We start from the raw sequence: 24,640 nt of genomic DNA, 5'->3' as shown, positions 1-24,640 counted from the left end.
GTTTTAATTTTGCAGTCCAGTATGAACAATCATCCCCCAACTCGACGATCACCACAACATAACCTAACAGACCTACACCTTAGCTCACAGATTCGCTTTTTCTAGGGTTTATTTCTGGGATTTCGCACAACCCAGGAACAAATCATGAATACAAAATGGGCTTGGATTCACAACATTATGAATGAAATGTGCCCCCCTCCCCTTTCGAGAGGTTGTGTGAGAGACTTTAAATCATCAAACTTTAAATTATAAATTTTAAATTGTTATTGATCCCTTTATCCCTGGTCCTAAAGTGTATATTTATTTTCTTACTCTTCTTATATTTATTGTTTGTTTACTTGCACTGCTGTAACTGGAGCCTCGTCGTCTCGTCTCTCTATATACTGGACTGTATATAGTGGAGATGACAATAAAGTTTACTTTGACACAGCAGCAAGCAGGTGCACTGAGGGCTCTTGTGCTCACTTTTTGTGTATAGAATTTTGAAAAAACATCGGTGCAGATTATAACTCTGTATTATAATGTCTGGTGTTTTCTTGTTTGTTGGTTTGTTTTTATTTTGTTTTGCAAGTTGGTTTTTAGATGCTGCTCCAGCCAGAGAATCCTCCGCCGGCCTGCCCTATCTTCCCTGTGCCGCAAGCAGCAGGTTCACTTCGCAAACGGAGGGCGCCCTAATTTCAGGCAAATGGGTGTAAGAACACTGATCGGTGGCTATGCCATCCCAAAATGAGCTGGCATGATGTCAGGACAGCATGAGTACGGGCAACTTTTTTTTGCCAGTCTTTGTAACTCCTGGAATAGACTTTTTTGGTCTTTGAAGCTGCTAGAGACCAAAGCAATCACAAAGTGGCTTTTTGAACAGCAAACTCCTTGCAACCTGTCCCACCAAGCAACAACCATCACCTTCCAGCAACCACTTGCCAACTGGTCTATTTTTTTCACAGTTGCAAGGAGGTTGCTGTCATGTTTTTATTCTAGTTATAGATCCTTGTCCATTTCCCTTATCCTACAACCATTTTCTTCCACTTATTTAAGTCAGCTTTTTCCTGGTAGTTCATGCCCGCCCCTTCAATGGCTCTGCGAGCCACCAGGGGTCACCATACCATGCAAACCACTAGTTTAATTGGAAGACTTGTTGAACCTTAGGAATACATCAAAGCGTTTGGTTTCTGATTGGCTGACTTTGCTCCTTTAGTCCTTTGGTTTTGCTTCTTTTGTTTTCAGAATATTTATATATTCAAATTCACAGAAGGATGAAGTAAATACTTTGCTTCAAAATTGTTTCAAAACAATCCAAACCAAAAAAGATTTTTTTAAAGAACTTCTACATTTAAAAGGAGAGCATTTTTGCACAGATATTCAAGGTTGCCTCACAATCTGTCCCAACATCTTTGTTCATCCCCTTATTTTTCTTGTATTGTCATTATAAGGCTTAATGTTCAGCATGTTTACACAAGCTGAATTGGGACTTCTTTTGTCTTACTCGATCATCAAAATTAATTAAATCAGTCTCACATCTATGTTATGCGGTATTAGGCAATATTTCCACTGGGAGCACGTTGTTTTGAAGAGATATGCATCCTCTGTGTTTTCACAGTGGATGTGTCAGTCACACTTTCCCCTGATTCACAAAAAACTGAAGTGAAAGAATTTCATTAAGTTCATATTGGGTTATTTACACATCCTTTAAAAACTGAGGCATGATTCTACGAACAATTCATGTAAATTTTGTAGGCCCGAATGTGGAAAGTAATACATTTGCAAGCACTGATATTTTTAATCGAATTGTAGAGCACAGTAAACAACCCAAATTAAAATGAAATGATGATATCATAGGACGGCTAGCTGTACTCCGTTACTGCATTAGATTTACCCATCAGATTTAATGTCTCTCCAAATGACAGATGCATTTCTTTACCACATGAGATATGCAATTATCCTTCACCAACTGTCCTCTACAGAACTGATGAGAACAAAGTCGACAGCTTATGAAGGGCTAGGTCGTCCTTCCTCAAAGGGGTGACTAGATCATTGGGGTTGAGGAGAAGCCTGTGTGGGATAATTTACTGAGATTAAGACATTTTACCAAGGCTATTCCCTGCCACCTGATGTGCTTTATGAGGATCTATATCTAGCTGCCTAGGCTGCTCTTGACCTTTGGAGCCATTAATGTGATGGGAAACACACCCTCATGCATTAAACACACCATTAAAAAAAACCTGACTGTTGTCTACATACCAAGCTGTTACCTAAAATAACTCACTGTGCAACTAATATTATTCACTTCACTTGTTTTGAGCAAACAATCAGCTGCAATGTTTTGCTAGGAAAATGCTGCAGAAAGCGTCCATGAAAAGTGAAGATTAACACTATTTTGAAAGCACATAAGCACCATGAACCCATCAAACAGCCCCCACAGACTTAACTTCAAATGTCAAATTAGGTGTTTTTGTCAGAAAAACATAACACTCAAGCTGACCTGTTTTTTTTAATCTTCTGAGCTCAAGGATTTCTCGTTTTGCTGTGTTTCACCTCAGAGCAGTCTCAGAGGTGTTGTGTTGTGAGATTTCACTTGGCCAAGAACTACCAACCCACTGCTGGATTCAAAAGTCTCATCTTAGTCCAGACTTCACAAAAAGCAGTTATTTTGCCTGAACTTTATATTTGGAAGATATTTTCTTCCAAACAAACTTGAATTTTTTGATTAACAGTGACATTCTAGGACTAAGATTGGTTCAAGCATATTATTATTATAATATACATTTTATTTGAGGGTGCCTTACTAAAACCCAAGGTCACCTTACAAAGAGAAAAAGACATAAATAAAACAGTATATTAAAATCGATTCTAATAAATTAAAATACAAAAAACAGCAAAATACAACCACAAAACAACAAAAAACATCTGTATTAAAGCGAGTAAGCCAGTTTAAACAAGTAGGTTTTGAGTAGGGATCGGTATCGTTTAGGTTTTATCCAATACCGGTGCCAAACCGGTACTTTTGAAACGGTGCCGGTGCTTAAAGAATGGAGAACACAAAATTGGTCCAAAAACCTCTCATGTTCAGCTGTTTTTTTGTAAAAACATAACAATGTTAGCCTTTTCTGCAACTATAGGGGATTTATGGTATCACTCTTGGCTGGAAGCAGTGCTTAAACAATGGAAAAAACACAAACTTTGTCCAAAACCCTCTCATGTTTAACTGTTTTCCACTTTTTCTTTGGTCATTTTAGCCTTTTTGGCCAGGGTGAAGGGAGTATCTGCCATCAAACAAGAAGACAGCCGCATGTAGCTATGATGATGTTTGCTAGTTCACCTTACCTGCATTAATGTAATAGCGCGGTTAGCCTACTCAATGTAAATTACACACGAACAACATTAAGCTACTCACGCAGAGAAGAACGGCTGCTGCTGCATCATCATCCGTCATCATTTCTGATACACTGGCAGGGCTAGGGGCCAGGACTCTCCTCTTCGGGGTTTTGGGGGATGTTGCTAACTCCAGGACCGATAACAGGCAACCCACGCGCAGTAGATGTGCTCGGTGTGAGGTCTTGCAGCAAGCTATCAAATACGGTGCATTTCTCGGCTTTTAAAAAAACGCTATGCGTCGCCAGGTGTTTCATCGGATTTGAGGTGTTACCTCCTTTGACAGTATCACAGTATCAGCTTAAAGCACTTGTTGCAGGCTGCTGAGTTTGCATATTTTGAAGTACAGCCAGACTTTTGACCGCTTTGCCTTGGGCATTTTTAATCTGTAGCTCTGCTCTAAAAGAACGTACATACCTGGCCCTGCCTACTATCCTCGGAAACATAAAATGATTGGCTAGAATCTAAAGTGTATCACAGCTCAGGAAAAAAAAAGCATCGAAATAAAGCACCGAAATGTGCGCTGCTTTTCGGTCTGGTTACTACCGTTTATGTCAGAACCGGTGCCATCATGGCACCGGACACCGGTACCCATCCCTAGTTTTGAGTTGTGACTTAAATAAGGGAAGGGACTCTATATTTCTTAAGGCTGAAGGAAGTGAGTTCCAGAGCCGAGGAGCAGAGCGACTGAAAGCTCTGTGTCCCATACTGGTAAGGTGAGAAGAAGGAACAACAAGATGAGTGGCAGATGAAGATCTGAGAGAGCGGGAAACTGTGGTGATATGAAGCAGATCACAGAGATAAGGAGGGGCAAGGTTATGAATACACTTAAAAGTGAGAACTAAGATTTTAAAGTTTATCCTGGCTTCTATAGGCAACCACTGAAGCTGTAGAAGAATTGAGGTAATAGGGTCTCTTAAGGGAGTACGAGTTATGACCCGAGCTGCAGGATTCTGAAGAAGTTGAAGTTTATGGAGGAACTTATTGGGGAGACCAAATAAGAGTTGCAATAATCGATCCAGGAAGTAATAAGACAACGGACAAGGATGGCAGCAGCATGGGGAGTAAGGAAGGGACATCTGCCTGATCCTTTGCCCTACATTCAAACAAATTTGTGCACCACATCGTAAGTATAAATTCATTTTTGGTCATTTGACCTGTCTTTGCTACATCCCTATCTGGCACTAACTGGTAAGGCTTAAGAGCCAAAGGTACACTGTAGATCTCCCCCCCCCCCCCTTTCTTCTCAATATCAATATATTAAGAAAGTTTTATATGCAAAATAAATTGAAAACTGAGCAACATTTAGTAGATAAAATAATGTATATTTGCAAATCTTGCCATCGAATTTAGTACCTAGACTTAATGTTTACTCTACTGTTGTCTTTATGTGTGTAATTCAAATTAGGATCCTCTGTGCATTTTCCAGAAGCACACACGTCTGTGTGAAGCTCTACGTGTGCCAGGAACACACAGAGCCATCATCACCTTGCTGCTGTGTAAGCCTGGCCTCTGGTGCGCTGATCATATCCTGCTGTCTGGTTAGCAGCAGGAGATAGCATGGCAAAATTCATTATCAGTTCCATGCTGACAGAAACCAAACAGAGCCATTTTACCTGACCCCACACCATTATTTGGAAAGCCAAACCGTGAAGGAGAAACAAAATATACGTTATATAAAAAGCTGCTGAACTGTTCGGTCTGATTTGTGAAGCTTGGTTTTAGTCGCTCAGCACTCCTGTGAGCTGCCGGGGTGTTATATGGTACCCATTCAGCATCATGGAGACAAAAACAGTTGAGCACTTGTGTAAAAGAGAACTAAAAGCGAAAGACAAAAATCACATTTAAGATGTGCTTGAATTACTAAAATAACATAAGAAAGGTGAAAATATAAAGGTGCTTTGGCACTCAGCCAACTGGTGTGCATAAACAGATGAAACAGATTTTTTCATTGTTAAACTACAAAGGGAGTTTTGCCATCCCTCCATTCGCTTCCGCTTATCCTTTTTCAGGGTTGCGGGGGGCGCTGGAGCCTATCCCAGCTGTCATAGGGCGAGAGGCGGGGTACACCCTGGACAGGTCGCCAGTCTGTCGCAGGGCCAACACACATGGACAGACAACCATTCGCACTCACATTCACTCGCACATTCACACCTAATGGCAATTTGGATTAGAATAGAATAGAATAGAATTCAACTTCATTGTCATTGCACACGCACAGGTACAGGGCAACGAAATGCAGTTTGCATCCATCCAGTGCTTTAGTGATATAGATATATTACAATATATATTAGCAATAATATAGATATGTGAGTATATTACAGAAATGGGTCTATTATGGTATGTTATAATGTACACGGTATGAAGTATGTTGTGAATATTCTATAACTATAAGTATGTACAGGCTGTAGTGAGTACAAGCTATGTACAGGCTATGAACAGCATATAAATATGAAAAACTATACAGAATATGAAATAAATAACTTTACAGAATCTGAGATATACAGCTATACAGAAATGATTATCCAATTAACCTATCCCCACAAGTTGCATGTATTCCAGACACAAGGCTGAACAATATTTTTGGATGGCTTCAGGCCCTCAGACAGCACTGCATTGAAAATCTGTAGCAGATGTCAGCTCATGAGCTCAGGAAGACCTCTGAAATCCACTGACAGTGAAACCCCAAAAAAGCAAGCGAAAACTCTTGTGCGCAACAGAAAACATTTATAAACAAACACCAGACACGGCACAATCGCACCTATCAAAAGCTGAAATTCTTTTTTGGAAATCGGGGACAGCACATCCCTTGGGCCAAAGAAGAACGGGACCATCTGGCATGTTAGCGTCACACGATTCAAAGACCAGCAACTTTGACGTTAAACGACTACATAGCATGGGTAACTTGCACATCTGTGACGGCGCTGTTGATACTGAGTTACAAACACAGGTTTGGGAATGGAGCCACATACTGTGTTGCAATCCAGATGACATCGTTTTCAGGGAAGGCCTTGTTTAATTCAGGAACAAAATGTCCACCCAGATTCTGCATGTCATTGCGCTGTTAAAAAAAAAAAAAAAAAGGGTCCAGGTGCTAAACCAGCCTATCTGCAGTTCCAACCTGAAAGTGAAAAACTTTTGGCTGACTGAGAAACCAAAATATGACAAAGAGCTTCCTGAACGTTGAGCAGACAAAACAGTTCCATTTCTAAACTACAGCAACTGGAATGTTCAGTTATCAAATCCTTGTTTTTGAGTGTTTTTAAAAGAAGAGGCAACATAGCACATGGGTAAACATGGTCAAAATCTTCTTCTTTTGATGATTATATTTAAAATGAAATAAGCTTCGAGTTATTATAGTCGGCTTTCATTTACATTTTACAAAAAGCCCTACATTTTACAGTATTATTATAAGCACATTTTCTAACCTGCAGCTGACATAGAATGGCTAAAAGCGCTTCATTCACTTATGAGCATGTAGTCGGCGAATTGGCTTTCTCTTGACAGAACATCATTTTAATGCTTGGGTGCAAATCTCTATTTTAAGCCTTGCAGTGTCCGCAGATGCATATTAAAGGCCTATGCTATTCAGACACATTCACAAATACAACGTGCAAATGAAGAAGTGTCATGTTCCTCAAAGTTTTCTGTAAATAACTTGTAGAAATCGGTGGTTTTAGGCTGTAGTAGTTATTTTCCTTGAAAATGCACTGCAAAACTTGTAAAAAAAAAAAAAAAAAAAAAAAAAGCAATCAGAAGATTATTGGGGCGCCGGGAAAATACCATCCACCAAAAGCACAAACAACACTAACAATCTCCTCCCTGAGTGCGTCCAATTTTAAAAGGACTGCTCTCACTGTTTGGAAATCATTCTACCTTAAAAGGGAACTGCTGGCAGCCCTCCGTTGTTTAAATGCCTCCACATGTTGGCTGCAAATCTGAAAGGTATGCTCTTAGAACTTTTGGAGACAAGAATTAAAGCTGCTGCAAGGTATCAGATCAAAGGGAAAAATAATGCATGGCTGCAGCTTTGGCTATGAGGTCATGCGAAAAAAGTCGCTGGGACAAAGAGAAGGAAAGAAGGAAATGATCCTCATTTTCAAGGATGCATTTATCAGAAGGTTATCCTCCAGACTTTGAACAAACCTCAGCTTGCTTATCAGTTAATCTTGATTATATATTATCTGTGAGCAAGACAGATTAGTCTGTCCCATCGGGTCGAGATGAATGAGCTGGTCAAAACAACCTGCTCAGCTTGCTCAGTTTGAGAGCCAACACTTTAAAAAGTGCTCACAAAGACTGATACATCAAGCTTACACATATTCATCTGAGGTGCCTAATCATCTCCCTTCTATTCTATGTTAAACATACTCACTATTTCAATATTTAAGAGAAACAACAAAAGAAAGGAAAGAAACAGATTTTAAAGTCACAGTCTACCTTTTTCTTTTTTTGTGTCCTGTCTGGCACTGTAGCAGGGAAAGAAAAAGGAGAAAAGAGATAGAGAGAAAAGACAATGAAAATCTGCTTCATCACCTTTGTCTTTGTGTCCTTTTTTTTTTCTCTCTTTCTTTTCCTGGATCACCTGTTGAGAAAGAAAAAAGAAAACAAGCAGAAGAAGACTAGAGCAATAGAATAAACAACATCACAATGATATATGGGAATATAACAGTAAATACTAAATGTTAAATATTATTGTGCAGCACGTAAGATCGACAGCGCACAGTGTGCTTTATGGTAGGAGCCAAAGAGGGTGTAATTTGTGTGTGTGAGCACCCGTGTGTACACCTGTGAGCATGAACGCACTTGTTTTTAAAAGGTTCCTTCATGTAATGATCTGTTAGAGGGTGTGGGGAGCCACAGCCCCGTCCACCAGGGCATGAAGCAGGTATGGAGGAGATCAAGACTCCAGACATCCGGAGGCCCTCAGAACTATCCCAGAAAGAGCTGAGGAGAGTCCCAGATGAGGGATCACTCAGCAGCCGCGGAGCATAAGCCAGGGGGGGTTGCAGTGACGTGCCCAGGAGCTCCGCCGGCAGCCAGCTGTCACAGTCACAGTCTACCTACCGGCAGATTATTTATTCTCCTGACATAAAACTGCACCAGGGGCAAACAGGGAAGTGAAAACATTGCGCCTGCAGTACTGACCTGAAAGTTCCCCAGATAAGAAACCTACAGGCTGCAACTAATGCAGCTAAGTGAGTTACAGTAGCTCATCTGATGGATGGGACCACACCGACCAGCTTTCGCTCCCCACGTGCATCAGTGAGCCTTGGTCGCTCTTGACCTTGTCTCTGGTTCACCATTGTTCCTTCCTTGGACTGCTTTTAGATGCTGAAAACTGCAGACCAAGAACACCCCACAAGTGTTGTGGGGTCTAGCCATCACAGTTTGTCAAACTCAATCCTTATGCTTGCCCATGCACGTCAACTTTCAGGACAAAATGTTCACTTGCTCCCTAATATATCCCACCCACTAGCAGGTGCCATGATGAAGAGATAATCAGGGAATTCACTTCACCTGTCAGTGGTCATAATATTATACCTAATCAGTGGCTGTATCCCAATTCAGGGTCTGCAGCCTTAAAGTACGCAGCCTCAACGGTCCTCAAGGGCCGCGTACTCAAAGACCGCTAAGGCTGGAAGTGCGAGGCTTGTGAAATGGGACGGTCTAGCCTCCGTTGCGCTGCCCAGGTTGCCTAGCAACCATGATACTAACAGCTGGAAACAGCTTTGTTTGACAGAAATGAAGGAGAACATATTTTGTTCATTTGTTTCTTTCTTTCTACATGAGCTTTGATCATTCTCTGTAGGATTAAGCTCAGCTATTGAACGGCGTATATTTTAAAGTAAAGGCTTTAAAACCAAGTTAGTACAAACATCACTAATGTCACATAACTTTGCCGACATGTGGCCAACAGTAATGTTTTAATGTTCTTCGTTATTAAACATTTGCACATAAATAAGTGACATTATATTCAGTACTTACTTAAAGTTTACTCTTCGGGCGCCCCTCATCCGCCGTTTTTTTCGGCAAAATTATCCACACCCACCGCCACGCTATGCATTCTGGGATATGTTGGGCCACGAAGTCTACACCACCACGTCCTTAAAATTCAGGGAAATGAAGGACGCATTTGAGGGCCGCATTTCGAGCAGCCTTCGAATTGGGACAGCCTTCGTCGCGTCACGGTGACGTAATCGGCCTTAACATGCGGCATTTAAGGCTGCAGACCCTGAATTGGGATACAGCCAATGTATATCATTACCTGTACTGAGTTCTCATTGGGTTGCTCACCGCTGTAACGCTAAGTATATTACATTTGCTATATGAGCTTTTATGAGTTCTCTACATCATCAGTGTGATTACACATGACAACAAATTAGATCTTATATGTATATGTATATATTTATTTAATTGTGAGGGGGTTAGGTTAAGATTAGAATTTTCAGGCATCTATTTCATGGTCCAGGTTTTACGGGGTTACGTTTTTCAATACACACATTTAAAGATGTTTCTTCTGCTTATTTTTTGCCGCTGCTGATGAAGAAACATAGTCATATATACTATTAGAAAACAAGCTTAGAGTGTGTGGGCTGGATGCAATTGCAACTGGCCAGAGGGAAAGCACGGAACACTGGGGTGGGTAAATTTCCGATTTCAGGTTTATTCTTTGCAATCTGATTGCTGTTCTGCAGGCTTATTGTTCAAAAATAATTACAGGTCGCAGGATAATGATTTTAACCCCTGATTGATATGCAGTGGTTTAGAACACAAAGCAGCCTCTTTTGTTCAGTATTCCATTTTAGTTTGTGACTTATTCGTTAAAACATGCCTATCTGCATTAATATCCTCCACCATTCGTGACTCCTTACCTTTAAATTAACAATGCCGTCAGAAACTCAAAAAAAGAATTACCATAACAACAGCCACTTGACTGCATCCTCAAAAAATCACTTTGGGCTGGTTTACCGGCTTCTGTATTCAAGGATAGATACATGGATGATTGAATATTGCTTGAAGTCATAAAAAGTTCTAAAGGAGATGCTTGAAGACGTAAAGTAGGAGGAAATTGCGGCAGAGGACTCGTCAGAGCCACAAATCAAGTCGTGTGGGGGACTTTGATTTCCATCCAAACAATTCAGGGCAGCGTTTCATAAGATTCCAACCTTCAACTGGTTTGAATTTACTGGGTTTAGTTTTATTTGATAAAGACAACATTTACTAATTTACAAGCTTAGCAATCCCTGGGCACCTTATATGGTAATGACCATCCAGCGACTGAAGAGTAGACTAAAATGCTCAGATTTTTTGGAAACAATAGGAACAGGGTCAGCTATGAGACAGTACCTTACCCGAGTCTCATTGCGTCACACAGTAATTCAAGGTCTGTGTGTAATTTGCTGAAATTTGTAGCGGCACATTTTGTCCCATATTGACAGTTCGATGACAATGAGAAGTGGAGTGGGTTGAGTTCAATAGGGTCAGCCGGTTTAGTGCTGCACTGCCGTTTCTTGGAGTTTGACTAAGTTGGTTGTTGTTTTTATACTTGATCAGAACTGTCAAGATTATTGACAGTTCTGATCTACAGTAAGAGGAAAAACTGAAGTTCTCAGTGCTATAAAATGATCTTCTAAGGTAGTGAGAAAAGTAGTGAGGAAGGCAAAATGTAAACAAAACAAAATGTGTTTGATATGGTTCATATTCCGCACAGTTATAGAACTTGTAAACACCCCTTTCTGTGGCATTTAATGTGCAAAAGCACAACAGCACTATAGGAATAGTAAGCTTCTCCTCTTTTGTCTTAGATAATTAGAGTCCCATTTCTGATAAGGTTGGAGATTGCATAAGCATAGTGGTGTGTGGTCACCTTTTAAAAACTACTTACCCTGACACACACCTAATAACGGGTGATTAAACAAAACAAACAGACCAGATAAAAACATACCCTTTCTGGTTAAAGAGAGTTTATACACTTTTATGGTGGTAAGATATTTACCATTAACTGACAGCAGTGAAAGAAATCAACAGCTAAACTAAAGCATATTTACAGGATGAAAAATTATAAGTAAAATACCTGCATGCAAAACCTAAACTAAAAGCATTCCTGTGTCTCTTTTTGAATTTGCTCTCTGACTTGCTCTCTACCTGTCCTTCATAGAATGTTTTAGGATTAGGTTTATTATAATGACTTCACAAGGTTAACCTGCTGCTTTCTACAGTGCATTATTAAACCACATGTATTCAATGACTTTGACTGAGCTCAGAGACTCAGAAAATGAAAAAAACTGAAGAAGTTTAAAAGACAGAGAATGTTGACTCTAAACTTGCGCAAGTAATTTGACGAATGAAATCAGGGTTGTGTAATTATCAAAACAATTGTTTTTTCTCACATGTACTGTCTCTGGAGAGACATGCCGAGTTTCACATTGAACTCGTCTGCTCATATCAAACTCTTGCTCTTGTCATTGTGGGAGGTGGTCTTCCCTTCTTGGTGATCTCAGATGTTTTTCTTGCCATAGTGCTAAAACAGTTAATACACTCACACATCTTGAGGAAAATGATTTGTAATGTATCCACTGTGATAAAAAACTACAGTATAAAATGAACATGAGGAATATAATAGCTGATCTGAGCCTTGCTAACAATAGTTCAGGGCCGGCTTTTGTCAGCAGGACATGGCCACACCTACTATAATGACAGAACTTCGATGTGAAAGCTAAACATACTGTAGCTTTAAGAGAGAAAAAACCGCATCCTTTCCTATAGGTTGCTTTCACTTCTTTGTCACTGTAACGTATCTCTATTTTTACCTGTAACTAGCTAAGCATTGGCAGCATTTTCTGTTGTTCTGACTACGTGTCCATGTGATATGTGCTATATGATCCCCGACTGTAGACTTCCACAGAGCTAATGGCACAGTCAAACCACCACTGAGAACCCAGAAAGTGAAACTCTGAGTATTGTTTTGTATTTACAATTATAAACCAAATCCTGAAATGAGAAACCCAATGAGGACAATTAGAATTACACAGAGAGACAGTTATTCATTTATGGAGGAATGGCAAAACTGCATAATTACTTTTCAGAATGATTCATTTTCAGGCTGTAAACTCTTCAAAACAACAGCTCCAAGGTAGTTATCATGTCATGACACGAGTTGCTAAGTAGAGAGAAAAGACTGATTAGCAGTAAGCCAACAAAAAGGAGACAAACAGTCACAATGGCTGCAGTGTTCATTGGAACTAGCCTCAGAGAGTGCCAATTAAGAACGCATCGGATTAAGTCCCATATTGATGCTTTTAATGAAACCATTACTGTTTTCCGTAACACAAAATAAACTGTCATTCACGATGCTTATTACTGTATATTATAAATGTTATAACATTTGTGTCTGGTAGGGAGTTGTGGCTTACACCCTTTTTGATACAAGTGTCCTGTTGGACAGATCTACTTCACAACATTCAAGGCAAGTATTGATTTGATGAGATTATAATTGAATCCTGAAATCATCTAATTTACTGAAATGTGTTTATTGCATGCATCACATTATTAATAATGCTATGTAGCACATAATTCTCTTTAGGTACAGCAGTATAAAAATGGTTGTTAATGCTTGAATATAAACACTGGCTGCTGTAAGCTGAGTTGACAGTAGGTCCAGCAACAAAGGTCACATTTTCCAACAATGACCTCACAGAATACATTGAAAATAACAATTTCCAGGTCTGGATTTTAGATTTGCTCAGTTTGAAAAAGCTCTGTTTTTTTCCACGTGATGTATGACTTCACCAGTTTCTCTAATGCCTTAAATCCCTCAGTGGAAAACACCTTTTATTGTGGTTACATACGATCCCATCTGTTGTAAATGTTCCCCTATTTTCTCTCCCTCTGTTCCTCCCTCTCTGTTGTCCCTTTCTAACTGTCTTACACTCCCCCACCCCTCGCCCGTCTGGTGGGATTGTCAATCCATTTTGGAGGTATAAAACCACTGCTGGGGGTGGAGACAACCACAGCTTGCTGTGTGATACTGAAGGACTCTTGCAAAAACACTGCTGCTCACAACCGTGTGGTTGCCTCTCTGTTGTCATTTAAAACAACAGAACTGACTTTGGATTTTTAGATTTTTAACGTTCCATCATGTGTAAAGGACTTGCAACATTGCCTGCGACATGCTTGAAAAGGTAAGTGCAATATTCCTTGAACAACGGGTGGATAAAAACATTAATTCAGGAAAAAATAAAGACAGAAAGAGAAAAAATTAAAACATTGTTTTTGAATATGATGTGTGTACATGTAAAAAATGAAAGAGCTGTTATTTTACAGCAGCAACTCAAAATCTCAATTTAAACATGGAAAAAGAGGAACTAGCTGACAAGCTGTTAACCACTTGTTTACATAGATAAAGGAAGTCTGTGCGCAGATATCACTAATGGAAACACACTGACATTTTCTGAAATGCATTTTGCTCACGGTCCTCTCGTTCTGCCTCTCCACAGTGCCAAAGACATCAAGCACAAAATAAGCTTCTTACTCCAGAAGCCTGAACCTCAAGCAGCAGATCAGAAGCAGATGAAAGAAAAATCAACCACAGCTGCTGCAAAAAGGTTAGAGGAACAAGCCTCTCTCAGCTGAATTTGCTGTTTAAAAGATGTGTTCTATGCGCTAAGTCGCACATTGAGCCTCCTTCGAAAGAGAGAATTTTTATGATGAAAACTAAAACCAAGCCTGCCACAAATGCTGACTTAAAAAGTATATTGTGTTTCCAATCTGAAGGAGTTGAAACTGCTTAAAAATGTGATGGCGGTGTCTGTTTGAGATCAGTCTCCTTCAGACTGATGCAGAGCTAAATTAAGTTTATTTTTGACTTTAAACTCAGTGACTAGCGCCTAACACGGTACAGATAAGAAAATCCTGGCTCGTGCTTCAATTCAAGTTGCAGACCCTTAATATTGATGTGCCTCTAAATGAATGACTGAAACTCGCGGGACATCTCTGTTATCTGAGGCTTGTTGGGAAAGAGATAGGGAGGTGATTAGAAAATAGATGGATGGATCTTTCCACGTAGAAGATGAGCTCACTTTGACGCAATAGGCTGAAGAACCATTTCATTTCATGGAAAATAAATGATTTAGTACTTTTTTTTTAATATATTGGACCAGTGGTATAGCCAGTGCCTCCTATAATTGGACATAGATGTGATGACTTGTGTGGCTAACAGTCATTAAACTTTTATAGTTGATAAATTCTGCATAAATTCTGAAATCGAATTATGTTACCGAAGAGCACAATCTATCAGATTTCTCTACACTTCCAGAGCACGTCTTCCCACGGGAAGCCTGTTATTGTTCTTTATGAGAACGTTTGCATTGACCCTGCTCGCATTGACCTTTGCTTTTTAGCAGCATCCCGAGACAGCTATGGATGATCAATATTCAGTTTTCCTGCTAAAATTGCACAGCAGCAATATCAATCACTATGCACAACACAATGCAAATTATGATTCTAAATGCTGATTATATATTGGTCTTTTATAACTGAAAATGATCATTTTACTATAGTCCGGGCTTGCTGCTGTCAGATGACGTGCGTTGGCATGATTTGATTTGCTGTCATTTTGATAATTGCATTTTTGCGACTGGGATTTGAATGTGTCGTTCTATTTACAGCAAAAGATATCTCATACAGATATCTTTGTTTTGCTATGTTGTTAAGAGATGTTTGGTGGCTACTTCACCTTTTTGGAGAAAGTACTACAAAAAGACTAGATTAGAGATAAGGTGAAAATGTCCATATGTACTTTATGTAAAAATGTTTTTCTGTGCAACCTTACTTAAAATGGCATTGATCGTTTGTGTTTTAGGGTGCCTAATACAGCTGAGGTGGAGAAATGGAAGGAGTCTTTCAGCCATGTGCTGAACAGTGAAGGTAAGTGTTACATTAGTTTCACTCATAAAAGACTGGATCTGAATCAGAACAAGTCAGATGAGGCTTTTAATCCAAAGCTAGCTGGAAGAACTTCTGACTTTGGCATCCCAATATTAATAATGCAATCAGCTGTCCGACAGAAGCTTCACTCATTTGTTCTCAACAAAATGTGCCTGTGGCTTTATATATTTAATCATTTTCATGTAGTACAATACAGTTGCAATCATGGGAAATACTGGCTTTAGCATATCACTGTAAGGGTTGACAGTAAGGCTTTGCTAATCCCAAAAGTGATGCTGAAAATCAAGCTGCAGCGTAGCAGATGGTTGGGTTTGGCTAATTAAGTATCATCACTGTGCTCATTACTGCTGTTAAAAGAAAGTTAAGGGGACTTGGCTGGGACACACAAACACGCAAATGGAGCACACACACACACACACACACACGCACACACACACACACACACACACACACACACACACACACACACACACACACACACACACACACACACACACACACACTCACACTCAAGCACTTTCCAGCACATTCTCATGCTCTAGCTTTTGCTACGTGTCACGAGGCACTACTAGAGGGCCTCTCAGGGCGTGCTGACCAGTGCAGAGTGTGCACGTGTGTGTGTGTGTCTCTGCGTGTGTCTCTGTGTGTGTGTGGATGCATAAGACCTCTGAGAATCATATTGTCTGCGTGTGCATGGGGAGCAACGGCCTTGCAGAAACCAGCGGAGTTCTGACCTGCGTCTTTCCATGACCTCCAACATAGTTATGGCTTCCTTCTGCTGTCCCTATTACATCTGTCAGCTGCTACTGCTCCTTCATTTGTTTAACATATTAAGACCTCAAAGGTCTCCTCAAACTCTTCTTGTAGTCATGTTAGACATATGAGACAAGATGTAGCTTTTTAATATAAAGTAAATCAGTGGCGTGTTCGTGTCATGCTACAAAGCAATGTAAAACTCCAGCACTTGGACACGCTGCCAAAAAATAAGGCTGGTAAAATTCTTACCCAGCACTCGGAACTTCTGTATTCATGATTCATTTTTTTCTGGCAACTAATGTGCAGTTGGGAGCTGATTAAAACTCCTATTGGGGAGGTGGCATAATTTTTGACTAAGTCTGGGCAGGTTCTGCTACCTGAAATTGGACTGCTCTAGCTAATTCTGCTGCATTATTCATCAGGCAGCCAGCCAAATTAGAAAATTTAGACTGGCTTTGATGAGTGCAAAGGCTGCCACACCATTATATTAGAGCATTTATTACACTCTGGTGAGGCTTATTCATTTTGCTTCAATAACACACTGCTTTATCTTTTTGGCAATGCTTTACAATGACGACAATGTTTAAACCGAGACTTAATTAAACTTTGGTAAAGACTTATTTCACAATAAAAGAATAGTCTTTACTAATCATTTGTAGTGTTAAAATGTATGTTTATATAATTAAATTGCGCTGTGCCACAATTCTGACCAAAATTGTATCTAAACCTAAGAAAAAAAAAAACAAAGAAAGAAGAATTACACAATCGCTATGTCACTGGCCTACTTACATGTGCATGTGTGTTACAAAGGTCATCTGTGAACATGATCTTGATGGTTACTGGGAAGTTCCAGCTGGTTTACAAAAAATTTACCAACTAGTAAACAACATTACTAATTGTAATGTTATTAATTAATAGTTTATTAATAACGAATATATATTAACTAAAGTTATTAAGTTTAATAAATAAATAAATGGACTATGTGGCTGTTGAGTACAGTTGGATCAAAAGAGACACATTTTTCTTTCTGTGTTTAGTGGGTCGCACAGTCTTCACCAGCTTCCTAAAGTCGGAGTTCAGTGAGGAAAACATGGACTTCTGGATGGCTTGCGAGGACTACACGAAGACTGCACCTACCAAGCTAGCAACCAGAGCCAAGCAGATCTACCAGAAATATATTGGTGCAGATGCTCTTAATGAGGTAATCACAGCACTACTGAAATAAAATGACAAACAAAATCAATTTGATTAATAAGAGTAAAATCCTTCAACATAAAAAGAAGATTACTTGCTGGGCAGGTAAAATATGACTCACCACACCCCAATACTATACCTGAACATTTACCTTCAAGTAAAAAAATAGTCCACCTTTACTTTAAGATATCTTTCTACTTTTTTCACGTCTTCATTTTGTTGATAAGCCCATGTGTTTCTCCTGCCTCGCATCAGCAATGATCTCTATTACCAAAAACAGTTGCTGTTTCTCTGTGGCAGCTTAAAAGTTTAGGCTCTTGATAAGTGAATACATTACATCAGTATGTTTCACTTTACTTTCGTTCTGTGACCTTTTAGGTAAACTTAGATGCAGCGACAAGAGAAAAAACAAGACAGAACGTCGAGAACGCCTGCCCTTCTTGTTTTGATGATGCCCAGAAGATGATCTACACACTGATGGAGAAAGACTCCTATAGGCGCTTTCTCAAATCCAAACTGATCCAGGATCTGTGCCAACAACAGAGTAACGCTGCTCAGGAGAAGAAAGAGAAGAGAAGCTGTGACATGGCTGACAGCAGTCAGGTGTTAGCTGGTGGTGCTTAGTCAGGACGAAAGAAGGAAAAGCTTGAAGGAGGTGCCAAAGATCGACAGTCAGTTAGGGCTCACAGTGGGAATGATAGGTTTGCTGGGGTGTCCGGGGTTTCTAGATAAGGAAGGAAGAATGGTTTTGAAGATGTCTGATGAAGGTTCATGTGAGGTCGTTTTCTTTTCCTTCTGTTTTTGATACTTGCTCTTTATTTCTGAGCTTATGTGGTCACTCTTGTAAATATTTATATATTTCCCATTTCTGCATTCATCAGGTGAAATGTTCTACAGACTGACTGAATGTAAATACATCATTGCATTGTGACATTTTCCTTCTGGATTCTTTGCAAAACACAATCTGATCTAGAAGCTGTGACCAGGTTATCTTGATACTTAGAACAGAAAACTATTGAAAGCTACCTCCAGCCAACAGACACGAAAACTGGTGCCACTGGAACATTTTCTCAATGGAACGGCACAGATTACTAGTTTAGCTATGTACAGACCTGAATATTTAAATTAATACATCAAGCACTTTTTAAAATAATGCCCCAATTCCGTTGTGTATAGGAGTAGAGTCTCCAAGTTTAAATGTTGTACAATTTTATACAGTCATAAATGTAAAGTAATAATTGATCCTGGTACAGCTGGAACAACAATAAAGTAGCACGTATACTGTAGTGATTGGCTTTGCAGTTAGTTTTAGGTTTAGGGTCACAGATTGGTTATTTTCCATCATGTTGACTTATGGCCTCACAATGTAGTGGTAATGGAAAAAAAGCTTTATATAGTCATTTGAAGTTCCAACTCACTATTTAATACCATATGTTTGTACAACAGCCCATGGTTGACACTGATGTCTGTTTATTCACGTGAGTAAAACCCGGTGTATATCTCAACACTTTATCATGGTAACAACTGCCTCTGCTGTTTAAACATCCTGACATGATCTCTGCACTGTGAAAACACCGACTGACTAGTTCTCGTGGGAATTTTAGGCATGTTTTAATATTAGTAGAAGTAGTAATTGTCATAGAGTCATGACGCAGTTATGTTAAACGGAGTAGGATATTTTTTTAAAGAAAACCACCTTACCAAATTTTTGGTGGCCACACATTCTACAATGTCTTATCTAAATGTATACTGTGATGATAAAAAACTACATATTATATGTAAAAGAACACGTGTCTTTGTCCTATTTCTGTATACTCCCAAATGTGCTTAATGATGAAAATCTGTGGTTGTATTTACATTTTTGTTTTTGAGCTTTGGTGATGTCACTTGTGGAAAGTGTTGTGGAGTTGTACTAGCTTGCAGATGCTCTTTTAAAATGTAAAGCTGAGAGAAGGTGGCAGTCAAAATAATAGCTGTCCTCTGCACCTACTAGCTGATTAACACAAGTGGTGAAATTCTCCTGTAACTATAGGTAACAAGATATGAAGTAAATAAATGTGGCATGAACAGTATGTTTGTGTGTGACATGTTGGAGGATAAGCTCAAACACACACTTCTTTGTTACACAGTTACACTTCTTATGACGCATCAACCATCAAACATATTGTGCCATATTAACAAGTGGATCACCAAGGACATGAGGATAGATTGATTATTAAAATGACATAATTTCAATTAATGCAATTTAATATTATTTCAGATTTATAGATACAGTTCCAATTCACAACAATTCTCAAAAGGCATTTAATGATTTAAGGTAAAAACTCAAATATATAAGAAAAACCCAACAATCAGATGATCCCCCCTGCAACTATGTGGAGGAAGAAGTACTTAGAAAATCATCATATACGGTAAATGTAAGTTCATTTATGCTATTTTACTGAATCAAAAAAAAAACATCTTAAAGGAAATTTTAATGAAGAGCAATGATTAAATTAATGTTTAAATAAAAATTGTGTTATGCAGCATTGGTTTTAAACTTGACTGATAACATTTTATTTCATGTAGTGATCAACACACGTTGATGCCAGTTGACTCTTTTTGTTGTGATGTCTAAAAGAACGTTTCCATGACCTCATCACATCTGTCCCTTCATAATCAGACAGTAATCATCTATAATCAGCAGGGAAAAGGTGGTCTCTTCTATATCTAACATTGATTGCGTAACGTCTGCAGATTATAGATGATTATCAGAGGGTAACGTTATTATCGAATAATTACCAGAGAACATTTCACACATAGGAAAGACGGGTTTCATCAGGATTCGATCATTTTGTTATGAAAGCATAATTTATAGAGGTGTTTAATACACTGTTAATAATTTACTAAACAGTTTAAATTTTAAACTTCAAAACTTACAAGAAGCTAAAAATAACCTTCAGAGCTCAAGCTCCACTTTTCATACACTGGACCAACTTTTTGTTTGGATGTGCCTCATTGAAGTGAACAGTGTTTACAGCATCTGTGTTCATACCCACTGCATAAAGATGCCTATTTAAGGGGAACATATCTGAGCAACTACACAGTAAATAACTAATCAAATCTAATCTGGGAATCTAACTCATACAGACAAGGAGACGGCAAACATGCATAAATATTTGCTTTTGGGAAATTCTGTCTGCCTGCTTTGCTGCTTAGTAAGAGCACAAAAATAGAATATAAAGTGCCTTGATTCTTTAATAGAGGCAGAATCTCTAAAAATATTTGAATTAATACTTAAAGAGCATCCTTCCAGATGTGCTTCAAATTGGGATCAGTGGTAGCATGATTGAACTGTTGTTACGAGACTTATGTTGTTTAAGGTAAGATTCCTTCCTGTGGAAAGTTTCTGCAAACACAGAAAGAAAAGAATGCACACATAGTTGTGTCTGCACAGACACACATTCTCGTTTCTGTCTGATATACTGCTGTACGTCAGCCGCAACATGCAGGAATTCTGCAGCTTGAGTAAATCACAAAAAAGTGATAAATCCACTGGTGTGCTTGTGTGAATATTTCTCCGTCATCTAAAATGTATGGGAGTGAGAGACAACAAGTGAGGACCAGGGATGAGGAATCTGGATAAGCACACTTAGGGCTGGAGCTACAGTACCACTGGCTAACATTTTTCTGATTTCATTCAATACCAGTACTGGGGCACAGAGATGGAAAGGTCCAAACACGAGACAAAATAGTTCATTAATCAAGTATTTTTTCTGGTCACTCTGATGAAGGATTTGAGGCGTTGTGAATTAAAGTCATGCATAAATTTTATTTCTTTAGTTGTTCCAAGAATGATTCCTTCTTTAAGCCATTTAATTATAAATACAACATAATATTTAGCTGTTGAACTGTTGAAATCAGCTCTTGAAACTGTTTTTTGTAGGCTGCTTTGGGAATATTGTATTACTACTAATATAGGACTATTAAACATGTCATTCTCTTAAGAATGGTCAATATAAATGAATAAAAATTAAATCATCATAAAACCGTTTATGTTTAGTGGCCTACGATGGACAGGCGACCTGCCTGGGATGATAGCTGGGCTAGGCTCCAGCATGTCTGGCACCCTGAATTGGAGAGATGGTTAAGAAGATGAATAGATAAACTGATGGATGTATTATGACAATTAACACAGAGCTCATTTGTCCCTCGTAGAATTTTAGGAATCTAAATATAGTGAGACACGCTCTGCTGTCGCGAGGATCAAGGTTGATAAGAATGACACGACTACATTTAAAAGGTAACTTGTAGTTAGCAAAATGTAAACTTTTAGCTGTGAAACTCTAAAATGCTTAGTAGAAAAACTTCTCTGGGTTTGTTTTTTAAAATCTTATTAATAGTTAAGTAATATCCATTTTACATAAAGCCTATTGATTGAGCCTATTTGTTGTGTAGCCTATAAAGCTGGTCCACTGTTTAGGTTACATATTATATTAACAATTCATTTTATTTATTTATTCTTTACTCTGCACCTTAGTTCATATCCTCTCTTAAGTACCCTCACCTTTCTTTCTTTTACTTCTATTATTCATTATTTATATCCTTATTTATTAAAGAAGGAGTAACGTGAAATAAGGCAAATGCCCCCTGTCAAATCTGACTGCCTGTCCAATCTATATGCTCTGTGGGAGTACACGGACTGCACTTATACTCTCAGCATGAGCTGTTGAGCAAAACTTTGGCCTTTCATTTTGGACCCACTGTCACTGTGGTAGAAATTGTAACCCTGCACAGTGACCTTTGAGGATAAATCTTAGCAGAAGTTTCAAAAGAAATGCTGCAGTGCAAAGGCAGCTTCATCGGAAATAAATGAGAAAACTCAGTCGGAAACTGAAAACATTTTGGATTTTTGATCCTTTTTCTGTTTTTGGTCCTTTGGCTTCACATCCTAGAATTAACCTCCCTAAGCAGTGAAGTGTCTCTGCTTCTCATCCATTCAATCACCAAGTAAAGTTTGCAGCCTGTCATTGAAACTCACCCCTTATTTCCTCCAGTAAGATGTTTTCTCAATGATTCAAGGACTTATTCTGATGACTAATCTCAGCAGCTGATTAAAAACATCAGAATCAAAACAAACCTCCACATTTAAATGCTCATGTTTCAAGCAACCTCTCCGTGAATCGCTACCTTATCGTGGTGGAGGGGTTTGTGTGTCCCTGGGATCCCAGGGGCTATGTTGTCTGGGGGCTTTTGCCCCCTGGTAGGGTCTCCCATGGCAAATTGGTCCTGGGTGAGGGACCAGACAAAGAGCGATTCAGAAGACCCTTATGAAGAGAACATCGAGGGAACAGTTTATCCTGCCCGGGATAGGGTTACCGGGGCCCCGCCCTGGAGCCAGGCCCGGGGAGGGTGCCCGAGGGCGAGCGTCTGGTGGCCGGGCCTTAGTCCATGGGGCCCGGCCGGGCACAGCCCGAAGAGGAGACATGGGCCCATCCTCCCGCAAGTCTACCACCTGCAGGAGGCGCCATAGGGGTCGGGTGCATTGTGTGCCGGATGGCGGCCAGGAGCGGAGGCCCTGGCGGACTGATCCCCGGCTGCCAAGACTGGCAATAGGGACATGGAATGTCACCTCTCTGGTGGGGAAGGAGCCTGAGTTAGTGCATGAGGTTGAGAGATACCGGCTAGATATAGTCGGGCTCACCTCTACGCATGGCTTGAGCTCTGGAACCAGTCTCCTGGAGAGGGGCTGGACTCTGTCTCAGTCTGGAGTTGCCCCTGGTGAGAGGCGGCGGGCTGGGGTGGGTATTCTAATATCCCCTTGGCTTGCTGCCGATACGTTGGGGTTTTTCCCGGTGGATGAGAGGGTTTGTTCCCTGCAGCTTAGGGTCGGGGACCGGGTCCTGATTGTCATCTGCGCTTATGCGCCGAGTGGCAGTTCAGAGTACCCAGCCTTCTGAGGCAGTTAAACAACTCCCTGGGGGCAGAGCCCCTGGTGTTGATGAGGTCCGCCCCGAGTTCCTGAAGGCTCTGGACGTTGTAGGGCTGTCCTGGTTGACGCGCCTCTACAATGTTGAGTGGAGATCAGGGGCAGTACCCCTGGACTGGCCGACCAGGGTGGTGGTCCCCATCTTTAAGAAGGGAGACCGGAGGTTCTGTTCCAACTACAGGGGGATCACACTCCTCAGTCTCCCTGGGTAAGTCTATGCCAGGGTGCTGGAAAGGAGAGTTCGTCCGCTAGTCGAACCTCGGATACAGGAGGAACAATGCGGTTTTCGTCCTGGTCGCAGAACACTGGACCAGCTCTTTATCCTCTCGAGGATACTTGAGGGTGCATGGGAGTTTGCCCAACCAGTCTACATGTGTTTTGTGGACTTGGAGAAGGCATTCGACCGTGTCCCTCGGGGTGTCCTGTGGGAGGTGTTGCGGGAGTATGGGGTGTCTGGCCCATTGCTACGGGCCATTCGATCCCTATACAACCGTTGTAAGAGCTTGGTTAGCATTGCCGGCAATAAGTCGGACTCGTTCCCGGTGGGTGATGGGCTCCGCCAGGGCTGCCCTTTGTCTCCGGTTCTGTTCATAATTTTTATGGACAGGATTTCTAGGCGCAGCCAAGTGGCGGAGGGCTTTCACTTTGGTGGCCTCAGAATCTCACCTCTGATTTTTGCGGATGATGTGGTTCTGTTGGCTTCATTGGGTGGGGGCCTCCAGCTCGCACTGGAACGGTTCGCAGCCGAGTGTGAAGCAGCGGGAATGAGGATCAGCACCTCCAAATCTGAGGACATGGTTCTCAGCCGGAAAAGGGTGGAGTAATAATAATAATAATAATGGATTGGATTTATATAGCGCTTTTCAAGGCACCCAAAGCGCTTTACAATGCCACTATTCATTCACTCTCACATTCACACACTGGTGGAGGCAAGCTACAGTTGTAGCCACAGCTGCCCTGGGGCAGACTGACAGAAGCAAGGCTGCCATATCGCGCCATCGGTCCCTCTGGCCAACACCAGTAGGCGGTAGGGTAAAGCGTCTTGCTCAAGGACACAACGACCAGGACAGAAAGCCTGGGGATCGGTTACAGATGCGCTTCCCAACCCCCTGAGCCACGGTCGCCCACTCCGGGTCGGGGATGAGTTCCTGCTCCAAGTGGAGGAGTTCAAGTATTTCGGGGTCTTGTTCGTGAGTGATGGGAGCAGGGAGCCGGGGATCGACAGACGGATTGGGGCTGCAGCTGCAGTAATGCGGACGCTGCACCGGTCCGTCGTGGTGAAGAGGGAGCTGAGTGTAAAAGCGAAGCTCTCAATTTACCGGTCGAGCTACGTCCCTACCCTCACCTATGGCCACGAGCTGTGGGTAGTGACCGAAAGAACGAGATCGCGGATACAAGTGGCAG

General features: G+C 40.6%; 1 protein-coding gene and 1 long non-coding RNA gene across 3 annotated transcripts in view; both read left to right on the top strand.

The window, feature by feature from the left end:
- Nucleotides 1-24,640, top strand: part of LOC143413169 (uncharacterized) — a 314,090-nt gene that overhangs the window by 29,440 nt on the left and 260,010 nt on the right. The window lies entirely within an intron of this gene.
- On the top strand, nt 13,351-19,340 carry rgs4 (regulator of G protein signaling 4). The gene is made up of 5 exons (XM_004567360.3): nt 13,351-13,553; nt 13,869-13,976; nt 15,233-15,297; nt 17,112-17,275; nt 17,647-19,340. The coding sequence occupies exons 1-5, from the start codon at nt 13,510-13,512 to the stop codon at nt 17,890-17,892; spliced, it is 627 nt and encodes a 208-aa protein (XP_004567417.1). The 5' UTR covers nt 13,351-13,509; the 3' UTR covers nt 17,893-19,340.

The sequence above is a fragment of the Maylandia zebra genome, linkage group LG17 (genome assembly GCF_041146795.1).
Source record: "Maylandia zebra isolate NMK-2024a linkage group LG17, Mzebra_GT3a, whole genome shotgun sequence".
In the NCBI taxonomy this organism is placed as follows: Eukaryota; Metazoa; Chordata; class Actinopteri; order Cichliformes; family Cichlidae; genus Maylandia; species Maylandia zebra.
The sequence above is the reverse complement of the archived record's forward strand: the minus strand, read 5'-3'. Positions and strand labels throughout refer to the sequence as shown.

Coding starts and splice junctions, on each gene's coding strand:
- rgs4 (XM_004567360.3), top strand. CDS start 13,510: ATGTGTAAAGGACTTGCAACATTGCCTGCGACATGCTTGAAAAG. Junction 13,977..15,232: donor ACCACAGCTGCTGCAAAAAG/GTTAGAGGAACA, acceptor TTTGTGTTTTAG/GGTGCCTAATACAGCTGAGG. Junction 17,276..17,646: donor GTGCAGATGCTCTTAATGAG/GTAATCACAGCA, acceptor GTGACCTTTTAG/GTAAACTTAGATGCAGCGAC.